This window comes from Biomphalaria glabrata, chromosome 15, assembly GCF_947242115.1.
Source record: "Biomphalaria glabrata chromosome 15, xgBioGlab47.1, whole genome shotgun sequence".
NCBI lineage: Eukaryota > Metazoa > Mollusca > Gastropoda > Planorbidae > Biomphalaria > Biomphalaria glabrata.
The window spans coordinates 6,422,529-6,446,010 of NC_074725.1; the positions used below are offsets into that span (position 1 = coordinate 6,422,529).

The 23,482-nt window shown below is 33.8% G+C and overlaps 2 protein-coding genes across 3 annotated transcripts in view; one reads left to right on the top strand and one right to left on the bottom strand.

Moving 5' to 3' along the window:
- The first annotated feature begins 1,270 nt into the window (after positions 1–1,270).
- LOC106055807 (uncharacterized) lies at positions 1,271–12,761 on the top strand. Its single transcript, XM_013212262.2, has 13 exons — positions 1,271–1,735; positions 2,452–2,650; positions 3,576–3,725; positions 3,841–3,927; positions 6,155–6,254; positions 7,422–7,566; positions 7,686–7,756; positions 8,106–8,183; positions 9,039–9,139; positions 10,174–10,249; positions 10,459–10,528; positions 11,690–11,997; positions 12,096–12,761. The coding sequence occupies exons 1-13, from the start codon at positions 1,292–1,294 to the stop codon at positions 12,241–12,243; spliced, it is 1,977 nt and encodes a 658-aa protein (XP_013067716.2). The 5' UTR covers positions 1,271–1,291; the 3' UTR covers positions 12,244–12,761.
- Positions 12,762–15,800: 3,039 nt separating this feature from the next.
- The window catches only part of LOC106055806 (uncharacterized), a 28,635-nt gene continuing 20,953 nt past the window's right edge, over positions 15,801–23,482 (bottom strand). For both annotated transcript variants that reach the window (XM_056012977.1, XM_056012978.1), the window contains exons 5-6: positions 17,674–17,848; positions 15,801–16,296 (exon numbers count right to left, since the gene is read on the bottom strand). In XM_056012977.1, the coding sequence (XP_055868952.1) occupies positions 16,286–16,296; positions 17,674–17,848 (186 nt within the window). In that variant the 3' untranslated portion in view covers positions 15,801–16,285. The remainder of the gene's footprint in view (positions 16,297–17,673; positions 17,849–23,482) is intronic.

Here is a 23,482-nt window from a genome sequence, read left to right on the forward strand (position 1 = left end):
CTGCAATTGTTTTAAATCCTTGCTTATCACAAATAGATATCTATATCTAGATCTACATCAATGGTTCCCAAATTATTTGTCTGATCGTAGACCCCTTAATTGCCATGTTTTCCAGTTTTCGGTAGACACTCTAATAATATATTAGCTGACTATAATAGCCTATATATATTTTCGAAAATTCATAACGAATTGATTATCTTCTGAGGTATTATCACACATTGTTCATAAAATATCCTCAAACCTTAGCTGAAAATAGAAATAAAAGGGAATTTAATGTTAAAAATAAGTCAAAACATATATTATTTTGCTTTAATTAAATTCTCACAAGAATTCCTGAATTTAAATAGCCTATTCGTTTTTATCAAATTTAGGTTATCACTGTTAATATCACATATGGTGTAGCTGCAATTTAATCTAATGAAATTTATGAAACAAGCTAGTCTGTTCGATAGAAACTGATTTTCATTTGATTACTTTTTTTTATTGGATCGATCTAGACCACTTTGGGAATCAATAATGATCTAGATCAGTGATGCCCAACCTATAATTTGACCTGCGGCCAATTTTAATTTCCGACACTCGTGTCGCGAGCCACATGAACGAAAAAGTACAAAAATGAAATTTATATAATACCTTAAACTATATTTGTAATAAAAGCCTGTGAATCCAGTATTAATTAATGGGATATTTGAAGTTAACCTTCTTTTAAACTTCAGAGAAAGGCTTCATTTCTCTACTTAAAATGTGAGCAATATTAAATTGTATCTAGCTTCACAACTGACTCATTTTCTTGTCTCTATTTGGTGAATATTCCCATCTATCTTCCAATCTCTAGGCGTAGTTGAACGAATCAAGAATACCGTCATATTTTTATTTTAATAATCTGTTTATATATTGTTTGTTTTTTAAACAGCCACACCACACTTTCTTTTCAAATCAAATATGTTGGTTTATTATCATTTTCTACAAAAAGTAAAAATCCGTTCACTTCTCCTGGTAGATTCCACATTCAGGGTCCCATTTTATAAATGCACAAATGTTAAATGTCATGGTACCAATCCGTCAGAGAAAGATTGAAGCCCTAACGAAGGTAAATATACATTTTCAACCTTTTTTTCTTTATGTAGGGTGATTTTCTACAATTTGTGCCGACATATCGGCGGCCGTTGGGCATCACTGATCTAGATCTTCATCAATATTTTTTTTCTTCATACTTCTCGTGATTTAGAGTGACTTATGAAGAAACGCTTTATAAATTTTTGTTTTTCGTAATTTAGGTTAACCGTTTGCAATGGCCGATGTAAACAAAAACACAAATTTCTATGAAAATGGGTCTACAGACGATAAAATAGGATACGCGTCTATTGAAGGCATTAGCAACCACCCCACTCTGCATGCTGGACTTCATCGAACGCTTGCTAGCGAATATCAAGCACCTGTCTATTTAGGAGAAACTGTCTCGTATGATGTTGTTCTGAAAAGATTCAATCACACTAACGCAGATGAATGGAAACGCCTGATTTCGCGCGTTGCTAATCAAGCTATTGTCGTTCCAGCAGAACCTCAACCTGTGCCAGCCCAACTTCACAAATGTGACAAAATAAACGAAAATGTTAGCAGAACAGATGACACCCAGAAGATCACAATTAAAACAGAAGAAAGCAGTAATGATGGAATCATCTGTCCAGTGTTGGCTACTTACTCTGGAATCTCTAGCTCATTGAATCAAAGCCAAGTAGATTATATTTAAATCTAAGTTCATAAGTCAAGTTGAATACAGAATAGGCCAAGCCAGATATAGTAGCATGTTCTAGATCTAGATTCTATTGATTTGTAGTTGTAATTAAATCATTAAAAAAAAAGTAGTATCATATAACGTTACCAATGTTTTATATATGCTACTAAAGAATAATTTTTCAAAATAAAAAAAAAACATAGTATATATACATATATTTATATGTATGTGTGTGGATGGCTGCCTGGTTGTGTGACGATCAATGGTCTCGAACATCCTGGGTTTGAACCATTCCCCCTGCCATCCCCCATTGTCTTGTGGGAGTTTTGGATGTAATTATTTTCAGAATCTGAAAGAACATCTGAAACATGAAAAACATTGTACAGTGTAACATCAAAACCATAACAACCTTTCAGTGTGTGTGTTTGCCAAGTTTTAACAAGTGAACCATAAAGTCCATTGTTCCATGTATATGCATTAACTCTTTCTCTCCGTAATTATTTACCACATGTATTCTGATGGAATCAACGTTTGTATCATCGGTTAAGAGAGAAAGAGTTAACTTTTAGTATCAGTTTGTGACGCAGACTATATTCAATCTCAGAATCTATGAGTCACATCAATTGCTATTGTAATGTTAACTAGTTTAAACCTTTATTTTTGTGATCATTTCTTTAAACTTTTGTGCATGACATGTTTCATTGTCATCCCAACAGGATGGCTCATTCAAGCCTTACTTCCGAGATGATGACACTTATGTCATACCCATGTCATCGTGTCTACAGGATGTTTCTGGTGAATGTCATTTTGTAGAGTTGCGAGTCACACTATGGTTGTACACTGTCACCAGTTGTGACAGGACAGTTGATGTTGAGACAAATAAAAAAATATCGGACTCAAAAGATGTAGAAAATGGTAAGATATAAATAAGTTTAGTACTGAAATATTGCTTAACTTTTTTTTTTGAAGAATATGTTTTTCTTAAATTATAATAAGACATATAATATATAAACTTTTTTATGTTCTTGAAATATTAATTAATAAAAAAAAAACTGCAGTGATAAAGTGCTTACCTATCAAACTTTAATTAAATGTTTGCCTGTCAAACTTTGATATAGTGCTTACCTGTCAACTGAGGGTCTGAAGTCTGACTATGCTTATTTCCAAATATTTAGATGACAACTTTGAGTCCACTCATGTCTGATGTGTACTTTGCATTTGTTAAAGAAATATAATGCAGCTAGAGATTGGATTATATATGGACTGTTAACCACTGGTTTCTGAGTAGTTTTGATATGATGCAATGTATTTAAAGTCATATATGATTGATGCTAATAAACACACACACCAAACTTGTGGGAAGGGGGGGGGGCACAGTGGCTGAGTTTGAATCCCAGTGAAGACTGAGATTTTGAACTATTTGGACCTCCCTGAGTCTACCCAAACATATGTTTGTGAAAGTATAGGTAGTTGGTCATTGTACTGGCCACATGACACCCTTATTAACCATCAGCCATAGAGAAACAGATGAGCTTTACATCATCTGCCCCCGTAGATTGCAAGGTCTTTACCTTTTCTTTACACAGGTTGTATGAATATTTCTAAAAAAAATAACATTAATCCATTTAAAGAGGCCTCATTGTGCCATTGACATACTAAAGAACTTTAATAAGAGTTAAAAATCCTTTGGCTAGATAAGTAAGCTTAGATAACAGGATTCCTAGGTAGAGAAGACTTTTTGTGTTGTGATACAGCTTTGTATCTTCGTTATCACAGCATTTTATACCATCTTGCTTGACCTGATCATTGATTTTCTTCTTTGTTTCATTTTTTTTTTAAGATTCAACTGAACGTTTTCCACCAGTAAAAAGAAAAATTCCAGTGAATATAAAAGAATTCTTTGACTTTGGGGATGAAAGGGACAGTACTGAGAGTGAAGCCAGTCCTGTCAAAGTCTTGAGTAGCTTGAGATCCATGCAGGAAAAAACAGGTACATACAAAATTTATTCCACTGAAATTTAAAATTAACTAACATAATTTCCAAAATATCAAAAGAAATAATTTCCAGTTCTTTTAGTTGGTTGATTCGTCTGATATGTTAACAGTTGCTGTAAGACTTAAAGTTCAAGGTCCTCCTGAATTAAAAATGAAGCATTCTTCAGCTGGACCTAAACAGCTTCTTCTGTTAAAAGGTAAAACTATTTTATTGTAACCGTAGGAATCAGAGACCATCATTCTTGTTTTGTAGAGCCTGTATCTAGAGTGTAAATTACACTTTAAGAGAATGTTTTGATTAGTTTTTAAAGAAACACAGAAGAATGAATAGATATAGGCTAATGCTTATGTTCTCTTATATCTGCCTTATGGTTTGGAAATACTGTTTGGGCCAAAAGCATGTTGTAACAAACTAACATTACAAACTTTGATCTTAATGTTTCTCTTGTGTGAAATAAAAAAAAAAAAACAACTAATTCTCTAAAAGTCTGCTTGCTAACAAAATGTAGACACACTTCAGGGAAAAATAATAAAAATGTGCAAAATTAAAACACGTTAAAATAATCTTCTTGCACCCTTCAAAGACATCCCTTTCAGCATCTTATTTTAAAACTAATATGTAAAAAAAAAAATAAATACAAAAAAAAATTTCCCTTCTAGTGTTACGTTGGTAGTCAATGTGTTATTTTGTACTGCCTTAAAGTTTATATTTTTAGCTTTTGAATCTGTCTTGAAATAACTCTCTCTTATTGCCAGTTATTTTATCATAATAACCAAATTGGAATAATCTGAAGTCTTACATTTAAAGTGCATTTCACCTGAATACCATCTGTCAATGATTTTTCAATTTCATTCATAGTAATTAAACAGACCTCATTTAATGTGTACTGGTTACATTTGTGTAAATGTTGTATTCATTGCTAAATTTTTTTATTTTAAATAGCTTTTATATACTGCTTCTTTTATGCTTATAGCATGATGCGCTATAATCCAATCTTTTTTGTGGCCATTTGTGGGAAAGAATATCTGGGAGAAGTTTTTTATGCTTTCTTTGGATGCTCAGCAAACACAACTCTGCTTGAGTCGTGATTTGAACTATGGCCTCTTTTTAGGTGGTGAAGTTAAAGCATAAATGATTATTTCAATGGTTTGCTAAGATTTTGATTGGTTTCACCAAGCTGTCCTTTCTGGACTACTAACTAGTTACTCTGACAACAAAAAATTGACTCTCTTGCTAGAGTACTGAGTGTCTGCTGTCTTCAATACTGACTACTGAATACTGACTGAATAACCTTAGTGCAGGATGGTTGGTTTGGTCCCTCATTAGGCTCCTGCTTGTCTAATAAAGAAATTCAAATCAGTGAACATCTTTCTAAGCACTTACTGTAATTTAAAGAAACCAAAACAAACTTTCTATTAAATTTTACAGACTTCAACTGTTAGTTCACATTGTTTTCCTGAAGTGTGTTGGCCAAAAACTACAATCAGAGGCACAAATGAAGTCTATTTAATATTAAATTTGTTAAAAAGACATACAAGAATCGAGTGCCATGACATTACTACTCATGGGAAGCCATTACTAAATTCAGTGTAAGGTTAAGGAGGCTATGAGACTTGTAAATTGTGAAACATAGCTTGAGATGTTTTTTTGTAAATAAATATATACCTACAGTTTTACTTTTTTTTTTTCTTGCTTTTTGTCACATCCAATCTACTTATTTAGTGTTCTTTATGGAGTATCTGCATACAGAACTTTCTCTAATAAATACGTTTGAAGCAAAGACACTAAGAACATCATACTTTCTTAAGAAACAATTTTTCTTTGAAACTGCATTCAGCAGGAATTTGTGCAAAGTCCCTGTCAATTTCATCACCTTATCCTTTCATAAACACACAAAGCTTCTTTTTTTTTTTTTTTTTCCAAATAAAATTATTGTCTATCACTATTTCACTATTTCATTCTCATCATCTAAAAACTTTAATTGAACTAAATTATTTAAGATCTATTTCAAAATATCCTCATTATTTCCATATTTTTGTTCACGTCTATATTTCTTGGCTGACATTCATATCATTTCAAATGCCATTCTCAACTCATTTATACACATATATGTTTTTTTGGTTTGTGTAAGCATATTATTAAAATTGAATATCTTAAGTTGAAACTTATATTTAAAAAAAAAAAAGTATCTAAATGTTAAAAATCTATGAAAATAAAAATTTTCTTAACTGTATAGAGTACATTTTTATTTTTGCAACATCAAGTTGGCTATAATTTATAAATGATATCAGTATTCAACTCATTTCATATGCAAGTGCTTCTTTTAGAGTGTGAAAAAAGAAAACATGGATTGGCTTCATTTTAATTTATATATATAAACTTTGCTTCAATTTTCTCTCCTCTGCTCCCTCTATCCATTGAAGTTAGCAATAACACTGATAAACAGATGGTCATTAAAAGCATTCAGATATTGTCCAGTTCCAGTCCAGTCAGAGATAGTGGAATGTCCAGCTTTGAAGACCGGTATGTTTCATTTGGTACCAGTAATAACAAAAAGTGTTCATTCGAACTAGAATTCTGTTTCATTGGTCTGTTTTATTTCATAACATTCTCATAGCCTAATTACTTCAGTCATTTGTTAAAATAATTTATATCAAGGCAGCTTATACTCAACTTATAGTAGCTTAAAGCTCAAATGTTTAATTATAGATGCCCTTTAAGTATAAAGAAGAAAGTTTATGTTATGCTTACTTATATTTATTTTCATTTAAGTTTCACATCTATTTAGTAGATATAGCACCATACTCTGCTTCGGGTAAAAAGTTTCTCAGAAAGTCTCAGTCTGATAGCAATCCTATTAGCATGGCTCCTTTAACTTTGAGTTTGGTTAGTAACCAGGGATTAGTGTCATTTATTAATCAAGTCTGTGATTTATAGTTGTTTTTCATATACCATTTAATTATGAAATCTTTGATTTACAGTTGTTTTTCCTATACCAGTAAGATTTAATAAATTGTGATTGTTTTCTTGCATGATGCTTGAAGTTTGTACCTAATAGTCACACAAGTACTAATTTATTAATTAATTAATAGGACAAAAGCACAATAGAAATATGTTACGGAAATTCATTTTTTAAAAATGAAATTTCTATTCTTAAGATTCTAAAATTGTTCACGTTTATGAAATGAAAGTGTTGAGAGAAAAGAATTACAAATTGTTCTGTTAATTAAACTACCCAGCTTTCATTTCTCTGGCACTGTTTCTGAATAGACACAGCTTGAATGCTTTTTAATCTATGAAATATTTCCAATTGTAGAGCTTTAACCTTAGTATTTAACTTAGAAATGAGACTATGTGGGTTACAGAATGTTTGGCATTTTAAACTGTAGCTCTTTGGTTTGAATGCCTTTTTGTTTAACATTCATTTTACTCAGAACTTGAAGTTGTTACTTTGTCTATTCAGTTTTTATAAGTCAAGGAAAGAAAAGATTGTGGATTATTTTTCTTCTCAGTACCGTTGTAGACTGTTGTCCAAGTCGACAGTTTCTATCTTTTTACATCTCAAAGTATATGTACAATTTTTATCAAGCAACCAGTTAAGCAATAACTGAATTGTGGGAGTTTTACTATTGATTGTTGATATTTTATTTATGATACGATATAGCTTACAAATATTCTAAAAACTTGCAGGCCATCTGTGAAATGGGAAAGCTGTCATCAGCTGATTAATTTAGAAGTACCTAAGAAAAGTCAAACATTTCCTGTGATCCTGAGCCCATGGGAAGACCTGAATCTCATTTATAAATTAAATCTTTCATCTGTACCTTCAGATTCTGTAAGTGGATTTTATAATTTTTTTCTTCTAATGTAATTCTGCGTGAAAGTTATTTTAAAGTAACATTAATTAAATGTTTATCAACCATTAAAATGAATCAATACATCCAATCTTTTCAGGAGCTTTCACTCAGAGCTAATGTGAAGTGGACCCATGCTGGAGCCACTCATGAAATAACCACATTGTACAAGTAAGAGACTTTTTTGCTTTACTCTCTTGACTCTATCTTCAAGTAAGAGTGGACTCTCTCTTTAAGTAAGAGTGGACTCTCTCTTTAAGTAAGAGTGGACTCTCTCTTTAAGTAAGAGTGGACTCTCTTTAAGTAAGAGTGGACTCTCTTTAAGTAAGAGTGGACTCTCTCTTTAAGTAAGAGTGGACTCTCTCTTTAAGTAAGAGTGCTTCCTTTTTTTTTCCATTGGTCCAACACTTAGACTTTTGTTTTTTACAATTAATAAGTTCTATCTAAAGAGTGCTTAGAATTGATTTTTAGTTGTATTAACTCTACCAAAATGTAACACTGTGGTTTGTTTTATCTATAGGCTGCCAAGAATCAGGATCCGCTGTCCACCTTTTATTGTTACTGTCAAATGTGATGAGGAAGTGGTCTTGGGAAAAACGTATGTTGTTCTACACAATGTTTAAATGATATAGAATAATTTTGTCAACTGATTGTGACATCATAGTTCTGAACCATGTATCTTACTGTAGGTGACATTCATAAAATGTCTAAGGGGAAGCGTTTACTTTGTAAAGGTCCAAAGTTTTAATACTGATATTTGTATTAACTATCACTTGGGCTTTGAAGATATTTTCAAGTCCTCTAAATTTTAAATTTTATTGAGGTACATGGCTTCATTCAAAGGTTCTTTTAAATTCTAGTTCTTAATTCCTGCACTCCTAAGGGGTTGTTATAATACCAAACAAGCCCAATGGATTTAGTCATAATAACCATGTATTAATGTCATGAGAACTTGAAAGCAGAGAAAGCTGAGCTTGTTCTCTGTAACAAAAAAAAATAAATTTTCTTAAATAAAAATAATCTAGCTTTACTGAATATTGGGGGTCACTGTGGCAGAGTGGTTAAGCGCTCGGCTTCCGAACCTGGGGTCCTGGGTTTGAATCTCGTTGAAGGCTGTGATTTTGAATTTCAGGATTTTTAGGGCGCCCCTGAGTCCACCCACTTCTAATGGGTACCTGACTTTAGTTGGGGAAAGTAAAGTCAGTTGGTCATTATGCTGGCCACATAACACCCTGCTTGTTAACTGTTGACCATAGAAACAGATGACCTTAACATCTTCTGCTTCATAGGTTGCAAGATCTGAAAGGGAAACTTTACTTTTTTTTTTCTTACTGAATATTAAATTTCATTAATTAGAAACCTACTAAAAAATATTGAAACACTTTTTGTCAATTGTTGTTGACCATAGTGTTTTTTCTTTGTGCTTTTCTGACACTTTACTTTCTCTGGCCAGGTTTTTTGTGACTTACTCCATTAGTAACCAACTTCATGATTTCATGAGTATGAAACTATATTACAATCTGGACAATATGATCAAAGCTGTGTCTGAAAATGGTAAGCACTTAGATTTTTGTGGATTATAGCTATGACTCATGGACAATATAATACTGGCTCCACATTTTTCCTCTGGGTTGACTCCCAAAGCCTTTCTCATGTTAGGATTTAGCCAAAAGACAGAGAAGGCTTAAACTCGTAGTTTTCCCTTCTCTTACCTGGGTAGCAAACCAAGGTTATTAAGCCCCTCCTGCCCAAAGCTTTCTGGTGTAGGTGCCAGATACCATTATCCATTCTTCTGTCAGTGTTTACAGTTTCACTGAATCCAATATTTGAGCCACACCTGAGGGCCAGGAGTTGGACTGTTTGTCAGATGCTATTTTAGACACATGCCATACTAAATCTAGAAATGATTTTCCAAATAATATTACTTTATTTTGATGGAGATTATTTTAGATCTATAAAGGTTTTATAACAAGATTATCTAGATCTGTTCCTGTACTTACCATGCTGTGCATGTCATCATTGTATCAAATCAAATAGAATCATTCCTAAATGCGCACCTAATTTCTTTACAATGATTTAATGATGCAGCATGCTTCAGTCCTTTTTTTAAATATTTTTTTTTTATTTAATTTCAAATATATCGTAAAAGTTTTGAATCATTGTTTATCTATCTTGAAAATTTGTTAAAAACCCAACCAATCATAACATTTAATATAGTTCTTACTATGACTTGAGGCTAATTATGCCACTAATAGAAAAGTTTTGTATTTCAGAGAGATGGGACAGTGGTAATTCCTGGACTAAAAAAAATCAGCATTTCCATTGGTTTTGCAAAAAAAGATTAAACAAAGTGTATTTACATAGTGATCAACAATACATGGGGGTTTATAAGCAATGCATGAGGTCTATAAACAATACATGAAGTTTATAAACAACACATGAGGTTTATAAACAATATATGAGGTTTATAAACAATACATAGGGGTTTATAAACAATACATGAGGTTTATAAACAATACTTATCTTTTACTCTGTGTTTTTTTTTATTACTTTGTATTGACAGATATTTTAATGCATTTATTCTCTAGGAACAAATGAGGAAATGCACCGTGTTCAGCTATTGAAAGATTCTATTGTTTGCCATGACCCAGATATTGCTATTAGGTGAAGGAACAAATCAACTGTCAACACTCTATAATATCCTCTTAATAAAACTTTTGCCATAATTAGTTATATTAATAGCATATCTGAGCGTACAAAATATCATTTATTGGAATGTTGCAATATTTAAACCTTTAAGAAAGAGACAGTTTTTAAAATGCATTACTATATTAATGCTTCATAATCTTAATTAATTTTTATTCTTTTATTAGTGCCTGCCCCAGAGGCTCCTGTGTCCCTATAAGAGTCGGGTTCCAGATACACAAGCCTGGCTTGTATGAGGTAAGTCTTCTGCTTTCCTGTAATTGATATATTAAAAGCATGTGAAGTTGTAAACTGTTAGAAGGCAAACCAATGTAAACCTAAGGCTGGGATAAGTTAAATAATTATGTTCACATTGATGCATTAGAATGAAGAAAGAGATTCATTCAAATGTCACTCAGTATTGCTTCAGTAAGTAGCAATAGAAAAAAAAAACAGTTCTCAAGACAGCTATAACGACTTCCTAATGTATATTTGTAGTTGACAATAGCCAGAACATTAGTCATTATATTGTATATAGCTTCTCCTTCGTGGTCGAGGATGAGCACATTTCTCATTTCCTATGAACAAGAAGATAACTCCAATCCTCGCTTTGAAAGGCTGGATGCGTATTTGGCATGGTTAGGTTTGGTCAGTTGCAGATAGGCCTGCTGCTTCTCTCAGCTTTTTGTTGGTTCTGCGCTTTTTTATGCTGGCCACTCTCCTTGCTTCATATTTTGTGGCTTCGGCACTCACAGCTATTCTCTTTTAGATTGTGTTTGCGCAGGTCTAGATTCTTAGTTTTGTTGCAGACATTTATTTTGGAGAATGTTGAGGTTCATTTCTAATTATATTGCTGCTGAATATTCATATTTCTGGTGGCTGTACTTATTTTGCCCAATTTTCAAATGTCCCTTAGATTACAAAAGGATTGGGTTGACTTATTATTGACCTTTTTGAAGTCACCCTCTTTTGTAGCCCTGAGTCTCAGAAAGTCGATTTCCTTTTCATTTTCTTTGTCATTTATTTTAAGGATTTTTTGGTTATAGTTAAGCTTTAAATCTGTTTATTATGACTGTTAGTTTATTGATAAATACTTCAGTATTTACTTGTCAGAAAACTCCTATAAAAGATTTTAAAGACTGTCAACTTAATGTAGTTACTTGGTTAGATTTATCTTTACTTGTTATTTCTTTTTTTTAACATTGAATATTAAATAGGAGATCTCTAGCCATTTCAATATGACAGTGGTATCATATGATTAGGCAGATACATCTATCTAGTCATTTAATATAAATGATTTCTCTGGTTGATTTTGCTTTCTAAAGTATTCATTTATTTATGTATATTATAGATAATGTTTTAACTTAATTAACATTCAATATAAAGCTCTATCTTAGAATCTTTTGTTTTATTGATCAGTTGAGTGAGCTGATGAAAGTCAATCTCCGTTATTCTCTTCCTGACCCACTTCTGACACCTATCCAAGATGACAGAGAAAGCTGCTCAACATCTAGTGATACCTCTGTCTCCATACAATCTACTGATGATCACCTGCTAGCCTCAGAAGAGCTGTGGAGAGGACGAAGTGGCAGCACAGCTTCCCTGGCCACTCCAGTTATGTATCTTACTGCCGAAGAGCGGCGACGAAGTTTTGCAGCAAAGTCCTACTCTTTTGGTGATCTTGGGCCAACAATATCAGCAGAATCAGATGAAGCTGGAAATTTAAGGTACAGCTTCAATAAAATAATATTAATTTTTATATTAGTTTTTGTATTTTTATAATGTATTGGTGTTTACTTAATTTACTTTCAAAACTTTGTTGTAGAACCAAAGTCATTCAGCGCTCTTCTGCCGTTCCTCCACCTCGACCACCACCACCACGCATGTTAAGTCAGACAGAAAGAGATTTGATCAAACCAAGTAACTTCCTGAAGCAGCCATTTTACATTTATGTTAAAGATCCTCTGATGTAACCAGGGACACACTTCATTGTCAGACCTGTCACCACATCTCATTTGTATTAACCCTTGTATTATCCCTAATGAAGCAAGCACTAACTTATGGTACAATAAGTGATGATATCTTTTAATTACAGCTACACAGCTGACTATGTTGCAATTACTGTGTTCACTATGTCAGAGTTAGCTTTGCTGGGGTGCTGGGAGATATTGCTCTATTCACTTTATCAACTACAAAAGGATGATGCTCCTACTTCCCATGATTTTGTTACAGGAACTGAAAAAAAAACTTGTAAACGTAATGATACACAAAAAGTGCTAACCTTAATTTTTTTAATCCTTCATGGAGGATGTAGACATGCTATTAAAAAAATCATAAATATATAGTTATCTAGGTCTGTGGTTTCATTGAGGATTTATAAATAGATAGATAGATCTGATATCATATGGTTACTATAATCTAAATTTTTAGGATGTGTGTTTGTAGTTTACACTATCTTAACTTTATTGACTAGAGAATTGATTACATGCAATAAAGATATTTCATGAAGTTTCAGTAGTACCTTAAGCCAACTAGAAAATCTGAATATCTGGTAATAAAAACAGTCTTGCATCCAGTAGTTCTTTACATACACCAAAAATATAAAATAAAAACTAAATGTTTTAAGTGAGGAAAAAGAAAATAATTTTATGTGTCACTCCTGTTAGAAATTCTTAGCTTACCAGGGGTGAAGTGGCATCTTGTTTTAAATTATCTTCATTAAAGGGGGGAAACTTCCAAAACTTTTTTTTTTTGTTTTGATTTTGTCAAATTTAGACATCGTTGTAGCCAATCAGATTTACAATTTTTTTTCACGTGTAAGTTTATTCAATCATTTTGTTTTCATTTTGAGATTTTTTACTTTTTTTTTATTGATCACTTCAAATCAATAATTGCTTAGAAACCTGATTAGTGTGAGGATAACTGTACCTCGAAACATAGTAATATCTGAGTCACTTTAATGTGTGTTTTCATATATATGTTATATTGTGAACATGTATACAAACCATTCTGTGAATATTTATACAAGTCATATTGTGAAAATGATTCAAGTCATATTGTGAATATCTGATACACATTAATTATACCAAATTATTTACAACTGATTTGTGATATTTTTAGCCTAAATGGCATAGTAGTTTTTATGTGCAATAGAAATTAAATTGATTTTGAATTTCTTTTATTTTCTTATATGAAAATGTAATGTTGTATTTGTATTCAACTTTACACTTCATGATTACTTCAATCTGTAATGTATTATATTTGTGTAGTGAAGGTTGAGATTGAAATTGATCAGTATTTTTTTTTGTTTGTTATTTTTAGTTATATATTTGTTATTTTTGTAATGCTATAGATCTGGATTTTGTTAACCATTAGTTAATTATTAGTTAATTATTTTATTTATTTTTAACTGGTCTCATTTTCTTGCATCAATTTAAAATAGAATAATTATCTTTTAAACTTTGTTTACTTTTTATTAGTGATAGTAATCTTGCTCTTGTGTGTGTGAGGTGATACAATAAAATTTACAATGTTTTGACCTACATTCCATCGTTACTTTCATCCATAGAATTGTATTATCAAAGTAATTGTAATGCACTCATGTGCTAAATTTTTGTTTTGATACAACATACAATAAGGACATACCAATGCAGCACATGCTGTAGCCTGGAAAGAAACCAGTGAACTTATTCTTACTGCTCCTTACCAATAATTTATATATGAAATCCAGATTGAACTAGTAAGTTTATTGGACAACTAGGTTCAGCTTGTAAACCTTCTCCCCAACCTTACATGCCCACAAAGTGTGCTCACTCAGCTGGCTATAGTTTTCCCATAACTTAACAGGGACTTAGGGCCTCTAATTTTCCCATAACTTAACAGGGACTTGGGGCCTCTAATTCACTTCTAAAAACAAAGATTTAATGCACTCCTCTTGACTGGATGTCTGAGACTTCTACCTTTATGTGCCACTACTAGAGAACTTCCATACAAGTGTATCTAGTGGATCTGTCACTATAATGATAATAATAACACTGTGTTAATGTTTCAAATAGCAGGAATCAAATCTCATTTATTGCTGTAAAGCTTAGCTAGATCTTTGAATAAAAAGTCTGGAACAGTTGCTCTGTGTTAAATTTAAGAGTCTGGTAATGTCAATATAGTCAGGTTTGTAAAGTGCTAAATTGCTATAAGAGTAGTTTTAGTACATTTTATAATCTTTTGGTTTGTATTTAAATGTCTATTAATATATATATATATAATATATATATTATTTTAGAACACAAAACATTTAGGAAAAAATTATACTTTTTAAAATAAGTTTTCAAATAAATGAGTATTGTCAATTATAGTTTAATTTTTTTTTATATACAATCCTCTACCATAGAATTGAAAATAATGTTTTACAGTCTCAACCTTTACAAATGAAAATGTCTTTTGTTGAGCCTGATGAAAGTCTGACAGGGATATGGTACGAGCTCAATAAATGTTGCATTCCACACTTTATTTATTTATTTTTACTCTGCTTCAGTTTTTGTTTGAGTTACTTTCATTTTAGATTTTATTGTCTAGTTGTAAGTAACCAATGATATTGCATGTTTGTTCATCAGGACAATTAGAGATCTAGATATTTGTATCTTTTATGAAGACAATTGAATGACTTGTATCTTTTCTTAGTGTCATGCATAATAGATCTTTCAAAAGTCTATGAAATGGAGTGAAATTGAATAACATTGTTGTCTGTAGCTGCTATACAAAATGATTTTTTCATTTGAATGTGTTTGATTCTAATATATATGTGTTATATATATCATATTATGATCGATTGTGCAATAATTTTGAACAAAATATTATTAAATAAAATTGTTAGATTTTTTAAAAAAGACGCTTCAGTATTCAGAAAGTGCTGAGACATCTCAATATAAATTTTTGTTTCTATCTAGATCTACATGTTGTACTTTAAGCCTTGAACATTTGAAGAATTGTATGTCTTCTAATTTTTTTTTCCTTGAATGCCAGAAGTTTCCTGTGACATCCAGATGCTTGTTGAGATTCAAATGGAAATCCTTGAAGAGGACTACTAAACAGAAGGTGGGGGGAGGTGATGGCACATTAGTTGGGCTTAATGGTTCTATTCTATTTAAATTGAATGCCGGTATTGTAATTGTCAGATACAATCTTACTGGTTGAATTTATTTAATTAAAATATTACTTTAATATAATAATAATCATCTTTATTATCCATTTTGTATCATCTGTACTTTATTCATAACGGTGTTGTGTTAAATTTACATATTATAGAATCTACTCGTTTCAATTATCGCAACTGGAGATTTGCACAAATCAGTGTAACACACTACAGCTGATAACATCGAAAGCAAGTCAGAACCAATTTATAAATCTCCACTATTAAATTATAGAGTCTATAAATATAAAGAAGAATAAACTGATAGTCTATAAATATAAAGAAGAATAAACTGATATTTCAACACATACAATTTTTTTAAAAAGGAAAGAAACCCCACAACACTTTGTATTGATTATTTAACATTCATGTTTTATTTGTTAAAAAAAGTTATTTGGTTTTATGCAAAATGATTGACTCTATGCATTGAGACTAGAAAAAAAAAAGGACGGAATTATGATTATAACCACACACTTATGAATAAGCTACGATAAACAACAACAAAAAAACATGCACAAAATAGATTTCAGTAAATGAGTGTAGTAAAAATCCTACAGTACATTAGCATAATGAAAAAGAAATCACAGGCAGTGTTTACAAAATCAAGACAGTGATTTTTTTTTTAATGTAATATTTCTTTTTGTAATTCAAATGAAAAATAATGAAGCCATCTTTTGTAAACAATTTTGTGTAGCCATGGTAACATTTGTCCCCCCTGTGTACACATTCACTAATCTTTTGGAACTAAACATTCATACCCAATTTGTTAATTTTAAGCTAACTGTCACCCCCTAAAGGTGATTTTATTAAAATACAGACTTTTGAGGCCATCAGGGAAGTTCTGGAGAGGAAAGAAAAACAAAATGATGCCTTGAGGCTCTCATGTCATATATACAATAATCAAGCAAAAAAAAAACCACAGTTTTAAAACTAGCAATAATAAATCTGCGATTAGAAATATTTTTACCAATTATTTTTGTGCTTTTAACTTTCTCAATGTACCATGATCCTATCATTGGTCTGGACCAGTTGGGAAAGGGGGGAGGGGTAGAAGTAGAAGAAAAGAGGGGGGGGGGCACCAGAATTTGGGTGAATGTTAATTATCTTAATCGCTTTTTAAATGCATTTTATGCATTAAAAAAAAAGTTTTACTACTTGAATTCAAACTCGAGGGATCAAGCCAGTACACTAACCACTGTGCCATGGAATTGCTTAAGAAAATAGAAGGTTTTATTTGTTATCTTTTGTTTGCTTCAAACTTTTAAGCTACGACCTACACACAAAGTATAAAGGGGACTAATTCAACCATGACACCATATCTGTCTGGCACCATTTCTCTCCCTTGTTCGATACAAAAAAATCTTAATTAACAATTGTAAAGAAACTAATTGGCTATAATTTTTTTAAAATTGATTTTTGTTTAGTCAGGTACAAGAAATAATTGTGCAAAATTTCAATTAGATGCGAGTTTTGGTCTGGGGGGAAAACATGTAGGCCTACACATTTTACAAGACAGACAAGAGTTGAAATAAGATTTGTAAAACCCAGTGCAAATATTCAAAGAAAAATGTCAATGTTTAATTTACAGCTTTAGCACAGACTTTGGAAACAACTTTATTGCGTTTCAGAAGTGTATGGGGACTTTGGAGGCAGAATAGACTTTTCTTTCCTAACTAGATAGTAGCAGGCAAGAGTGGAGGCAGAATAGACTTTTCTTTCTTAACTAGATAGCAGTAGGGAAGAGTGAAGGCAGAATAGACTTTTCTTTCCTAACTAGATAGTAGCAGGCAAGAGTGGAGGCAGAATAGACTTTTCTTTCCTAACTAGATAGTAGCAGGCAAGAGTGTTCCGTTTGCATGTCATGGATTGTAAGGCGCTATGCTGAGATGTGGTTTGATATAGGCCAGTTCAGTTCAGTGACTAGGGGCGCCTTCTGGCGGGGATGTCTGTGTGAGGGGAAGGGGTATAAATACTAGAATCATGAGCTCTAAGTCATTTTAAGTAATGTTCTTTTTTACAGCTCAGGGCTTGAAAATATAGCGGGGAAAAAGACTGGACTTAAATTAAGTCAAATCGTCGGAAACACGTTTCAACGTAGCAACAGATTTGGACTCCCAGGCTCTAGCTGATCACGTCGTAGCGACATATAGGGCCTACAACAGTCGTCCCGAAGTTGTAAAGTCGACACGACTGGGTCTGTAGGTGAATAAAAACTTACCACCGGGGACATGGTTAGACTTTAAGTTGCTCTGTTTTTCCTGGGCTATCAGCTGGTCATCAAAGAAAAGGTAATTAGTCATGTCTGTGCCTTCTACGTCACTGTAGATGTGACCTTTATTTTCTCCCAAATTGAACAGAAGGTCAAGGTCATAACCTTTATCTGTTACATAGGCCTGAATTTAAAAAGAAAATTTGACTGAAGTGGTTTATTTTATACTAGTCGACCCACGCCGCTATTTTGCAGGGCCGGCCTTAGGCCTATGCCACCGCAGTGGGCCCCGCACTTTCATAGGACCCGCGCTAATTCTAAGTGTAAACTATTATATTAAACTAATAATTACCTAGGCAAATTAGGAAAAGTGCTTTTCGCACTTTACCGCTAACATACATGGGCCTGTATGAGACTTGAGTAAAGAGGAGTATTGTAATTCACGTGGCTACGAAGTCCAAACTTAATCTACAGACATTCAGTGCAGACATAACCGTTGACTGCCGGTGGTTGGTCAAAGTTCTCCTTTCGTCGTCTACGCCTGCCCTCCGCAGTAGAGTTCCCTTTGGTTTCAAATGTTTATCCCGCGGCCTTTGAAAGAGTTCGGAAAGTCGCCTGCTATCAGGTTCTCTCTTCTATGTCATCAAAATCAGGCGCTTAAACTGGCCTATAAATAGTTTATGGAGAGTACGTCTGTTGCGCTGATCATCTTTCAGTTTAAAAAAGATTGATTTGGCATACGGTGATCCCCATAGGGATATGTACCTGCCCAACGTAGTTGTCAAACAAAGTGTTTCCCAAACTGTGTTCAGTGGAACCCAGTGTTCCACCAGGCCTGAGTAAATGTTTCACAAACTACTTGAATAATTAACTAGTAGGCCGCCATGTGAATTAACCTCTCTAAAAAATAAGCAAAGTGTTCCGCTAAATACTCAGTATGTGCGAAGTGTACCGTTAAGAAAAAAGGTTTGAGAAACACTGGTATACACTTTGCATACCAACATTCGCAAGAAGAGGGACATCGCTATAATATTTGTATGGTGTTTTACCATCGTATGCCCATGATTGCGCAGAGACATCTATTGTCTTGATGTCAGAAATATAACTCCTGACTGCCCTGCCCTCATTTTATTGACCTGTTTTCATATTATAGGTCACTGTTGTTTTTTTAAGGGTGTTTTTTTTATCGTCTCACCTTTTACAATAACCACACTTGATCAACTCCACAATACCCTGCCAGACTTTCCAATTAAAAATGCATTAACCCAAACTCTAGTGACAGCAGTTCATATGATAGGCTTACAATGATTGACTTCAGAGATCGCAGCAGGGAACAAAATTATGTATGCATGGGCGGCTATCGTTAGTTGTTAGTGGAACGGCGCGAAAAATTGTGCCAATATATTTTTTTTTTGGGTAGTTTCTTTTCAGAATTGAGTTTTTGGAGTCCGAAACTCTGGGCTTAGAGAAATCAAGGAACTGTTTTCAAACCACGAACTATACCAGCTGGGTGCAAACTAGATATAGAAGACAGATGTTTTCAAACCACGAACTAAACTAGCTGTTTGCTAACTAGATATAGAAGACAAATGTTTTCAAACCACAAACTAAACTAGCTGGCTGCTAACTAGATATAGAAGACAGATGTTTTCAAACCACAAACTAAACTAGCTGTTTGCTAACTAGATATAGAAGACAGCTGTTTTCAAACCACGAACTATACTAGCTGGGTGCAAACTAGATATAGAAGACAGATGTTGTCAAACCAATAACTATAAGCCTACTAGCTGGGTGCAAACTAGATGGAGGAATCAGATTTCAAACTGTGCCAGTTATAGCCTTCATTCTCATTGCACATTAAAATATTTCTAATAATCCCAAGTTAACGTAAGACAAAGTAAGCTACATTTGACATTCATCGGCAGGACTTGCAAACCTGAAAATCAGTTAAAATTACTTGCCCCTATTATAAACCTTCTCGAAAAATAAATAGCAAAATAAAACAGGAATCTACAAAGGTAGACAAACTAAAAAAAAATATTTTTTAAGAGTGATCTTTTCCATTCGTTTTGCACAGACACACAATCACTAGCGCCCCCCCCCCCAGTCAAATACAGAATTCAAACTTTGCCCATTTACTAACAGTGATAAATCAATCAAACTTTGGGTTTATTCTAAACAGTTTAAAGTTTTTACAAGAAAACTCTCCCAGTTTTCAGTGACAAATATTTTATGGGAAACTGTGTTCTAAGATAAAGTCATCAAAGAGAGCCCTTACATACACTTGGGGATCCACTGATTTAACGTTCTGGTAAATCTTGAGGCAAACACGCAATGAAAGGAAATGAGTAATAGATGATGTTTTTATTATATCCTCATTGATTGCCCCAGATACCAGGATGTTAGGGAACATTTTTTTAGAGCGCACAACTTAAAAACACTATTCGACAATGTCGACCCAGGGAAGATACTGGGCTTTGTCCAGGAGGTGGGGTTGACTACGAAGATCTGATTTGTGAAATTGTGACCCTATAATATTTACATAAGATTTTTACTAATTATTAAATTTTTACTACCTTTACTATTTTAATTGTGAATAGACCTTGTTTTTAATGATTTAACTGTATGGAATTTAGCTCTTGTAAAGGAGAGTAATCCTTGAAGGATTACGGGCACGACATGGCCTAAATTGTGCCGATGTGCCAAAAACTCAAAACTCAAACTCATGTTTTTATTAACAGCTACAAATATACAGACAGTGACTTCAGAAATACCCATGGAGTCTTGAGTTCTAGCTGTCTTTTCCTGCCCTAACCTCAATACAGGTCACCGACACACTTCCCAGTGTCGCTCCAGGTTCTTAATCCAGTTCTCTGGTAGCACGAAGGACGTTCTTAGTTCCAGACAGCTCAGACTCTTGTCTCTTGCTGATCACTTCAGCCGGATCTCAACAGTCCTTCTCTCTCGACTTGGGGGCTGAGTTATAGGCTACTACAATATTTAGTTAGTAAACGGTTAGTTGTCGGTAGACCGTTAATTGATTTCCTGACTATGTGAAGTCCCATCGCACTTTTAAAAGAAATCGTATCTATAGGCCTACATCTCAAACCCTGGCGTGGTTCCGTTATTTGACACCTTAATAACAGTGTACGGGATTAGATTCTTTATGCGGAATTTTCCCATACAATGCTGCGTTCTTTTCATTCTGTACGTGCAGATAGCTATTTCGAAATTCAACCTCATTACCTCAATGGAAAGCTAATTCACCGTGTATCAGCTGACGTGCCGAGGTTTCTTTAAAAAAACAGAAGATTATTACTTAATACACATATCCATTTGTTAATCTAGACGTTCACGCTAATAAGATGCTGATCATGGGCGTAGCCAGGGGGGGGTTCTTGGGGTTCAAACCCCCCCCCCCCCGAAATGAAATCCCCCCCGCAGGGGGGGGGGGCGGAATTAAGTGACTAATTTTTGCTTTCATTTTGTTTATTTTAGGTGAGATTTTAATACTAAATCATCACTTACCACAGCACAGCCGAGGCAGTTTTGAGTTAAAAACCCTCTACCAGGGGGTTTTGAGTTGAAATCCCCCTACCAGGGGGTTTTGAGATTTTAAAAACCCCTATCAGGGGGTTTTGAGATACAAATCCCTCTACCAGGGGGCTTTGAGTTTAAAACCCCCTACAGGGGGTTTTGAATTTTAAACCCCCTACCAGAGGTTTTTGCAGTTAAATCCCCCTCTTCTATAAAACAAAACAAAACAAAAAATGCAAACAACAATCCCCAAATTCCAACAGCACAGTTGAGGAAGATTTTGATTTTAAAACCCCATCCAAAATTTACGATAACCCCATCTTCAATATAAAAAAAGCAAATTACACACTCAAAATTCTATGAGCGTAGCTAAAGGGGTTTTGAGTTTAACCCCCCTCCCCTTTCCAGTTGGGGTTTGAAGCTAAAAAGTACCTCTTCAATATAAAAAAAAAAAGCAAATTACACACTATAAAATCTATGAGCGTAGCCAAAGGGGTTTTGAGTTTAAATCCCCCTCCTCCAGATGGCTTTTTCTTTAAAGTTTAAAACCCCTCCAGATGGTTTTGAGTTTAAAATTCCCCTACAGAGCGTTTAGAGTTGAAAACCTCTCTCTTCAATATTATTTTAAAGCAAACTACAGTCACCAAATTCTATGATCGTAGCTAAATGGGGTTTTGAATTAAAAACAAAACAAAAAAAAAAACCCAGAGATTTTTTAGTTTAAAACCCCTCAACAGATGATTTGACGAAAAAACTTTCCTTTTCCATATCAAATCTAAAGCGAAATACAGGCATGTAATTCCAAGAGCGTAGTCAAGAAAGGTTACAAATTTCTACCAGTGGCTTGGGCTCCATTAATTAAGTGTGAATAGTCTTCTATCGAAATTGAAAATCATTAAATGTGTCTCAACAAAGATGGCTAAGACAGATTTTAGGAGTCAGTCATAGAGATCGGGTCTAAATCAAAGAAATCATATGCCGAACTGGGAGTCGAATCCTTAGTAAGGTTGTGACAGAGCGTCGCATGAGGTTTTGCGGGACATGTTTTCCGACAAAATGAATTACGCAAAATAAGAGTTGCGGAAACAGCTTGCCGGAAAATGCGCCGAACGGCGCGAGAGGGTCTAAGTCAGTAAAAAAAGCACATTAGGTTTTTGAAATAAAACTTTTTAATAGCAAGATAATGCACTGTAGATACCTCAGAATATGCATTTTGTTGGCTTTCAATACCAGAAATAGTGCTCGGCGGCGGGGCTTCGCCCCGCGCTGGGGGAGCGCTGCGAACTCCCCCAGACCCCCTTGCTAGCAAGGGCGGGGAGTCTACAATAAAAAATAAACGTCTTCCGAAAGGGTCAGAATGTAATAAAGATTAATTATGTACACACACACATATATATATATATAATTTTTTTTTCGCGGGGGGGGGGGGGTCGGGGGGGTCCCCCCCCCCTTTAAAACCCTCCCCGAAAAAAAATCCTGGCTACGCCCATGATGCTGATATTATATTAGATGGGACGTAGAACAAATAGCAGCAAGTCTGTGAGGACAATTTTATCCCATGGAACTGATTTTATCCCAAGCCTGGACATTTGACAAGCAGTTTTCTAAAGGTGCATTAGACTCCATTCGTTTATCACCTGACAATGTCAGGGGCACCGAATATTAATCACTTGGTAGGATGCAGTGGGGCCCAGGGTCAAATTTAAGGGGGGTCTACTACACAGGAGCCTCCACAAGGAGGGGTCCCACCCCCCGTAATAGAGAAAATAAATCCATATTTTGACGGGTCAGCAGATTTACGTGTGTGTTATTAAAACCTTTTTTTTTTTCAAATGATTACCAACAATTCTTTAAACCTTACAGTTGGCAACACTGTAGTGCTTAAGAGAGTATCTACGTGTACATGCTCGTAAATGGCTTTGGATTTACGACAGTGCGAGAACCCCCCAAAATATCCTTTTTTTTTTAAGACCAAAATCTGTATATTAAATTTTTATTTATTTTTCAGACGACGACCTATAAAGGGGGCTAATGCAGCTTATACCACAACTTCGGTAAAGTACAATTTCTTTCCTTTTTCCAAGATACAAAACAAAATAATTACCAATAGTTATATAACTAATTTTTTAATGTTTTAAAATTGATTCTTGTTTTGCCAGATAAAAGAAATTGGAAAAAAAATGAGATAAAATTTAAAAGTACTCTGTTTCTTTCTTCTAAAAATAGTGCATGCTTTGAAATAGAAATATTACTAGTAACAAGCTCAATTTGATTACAACTT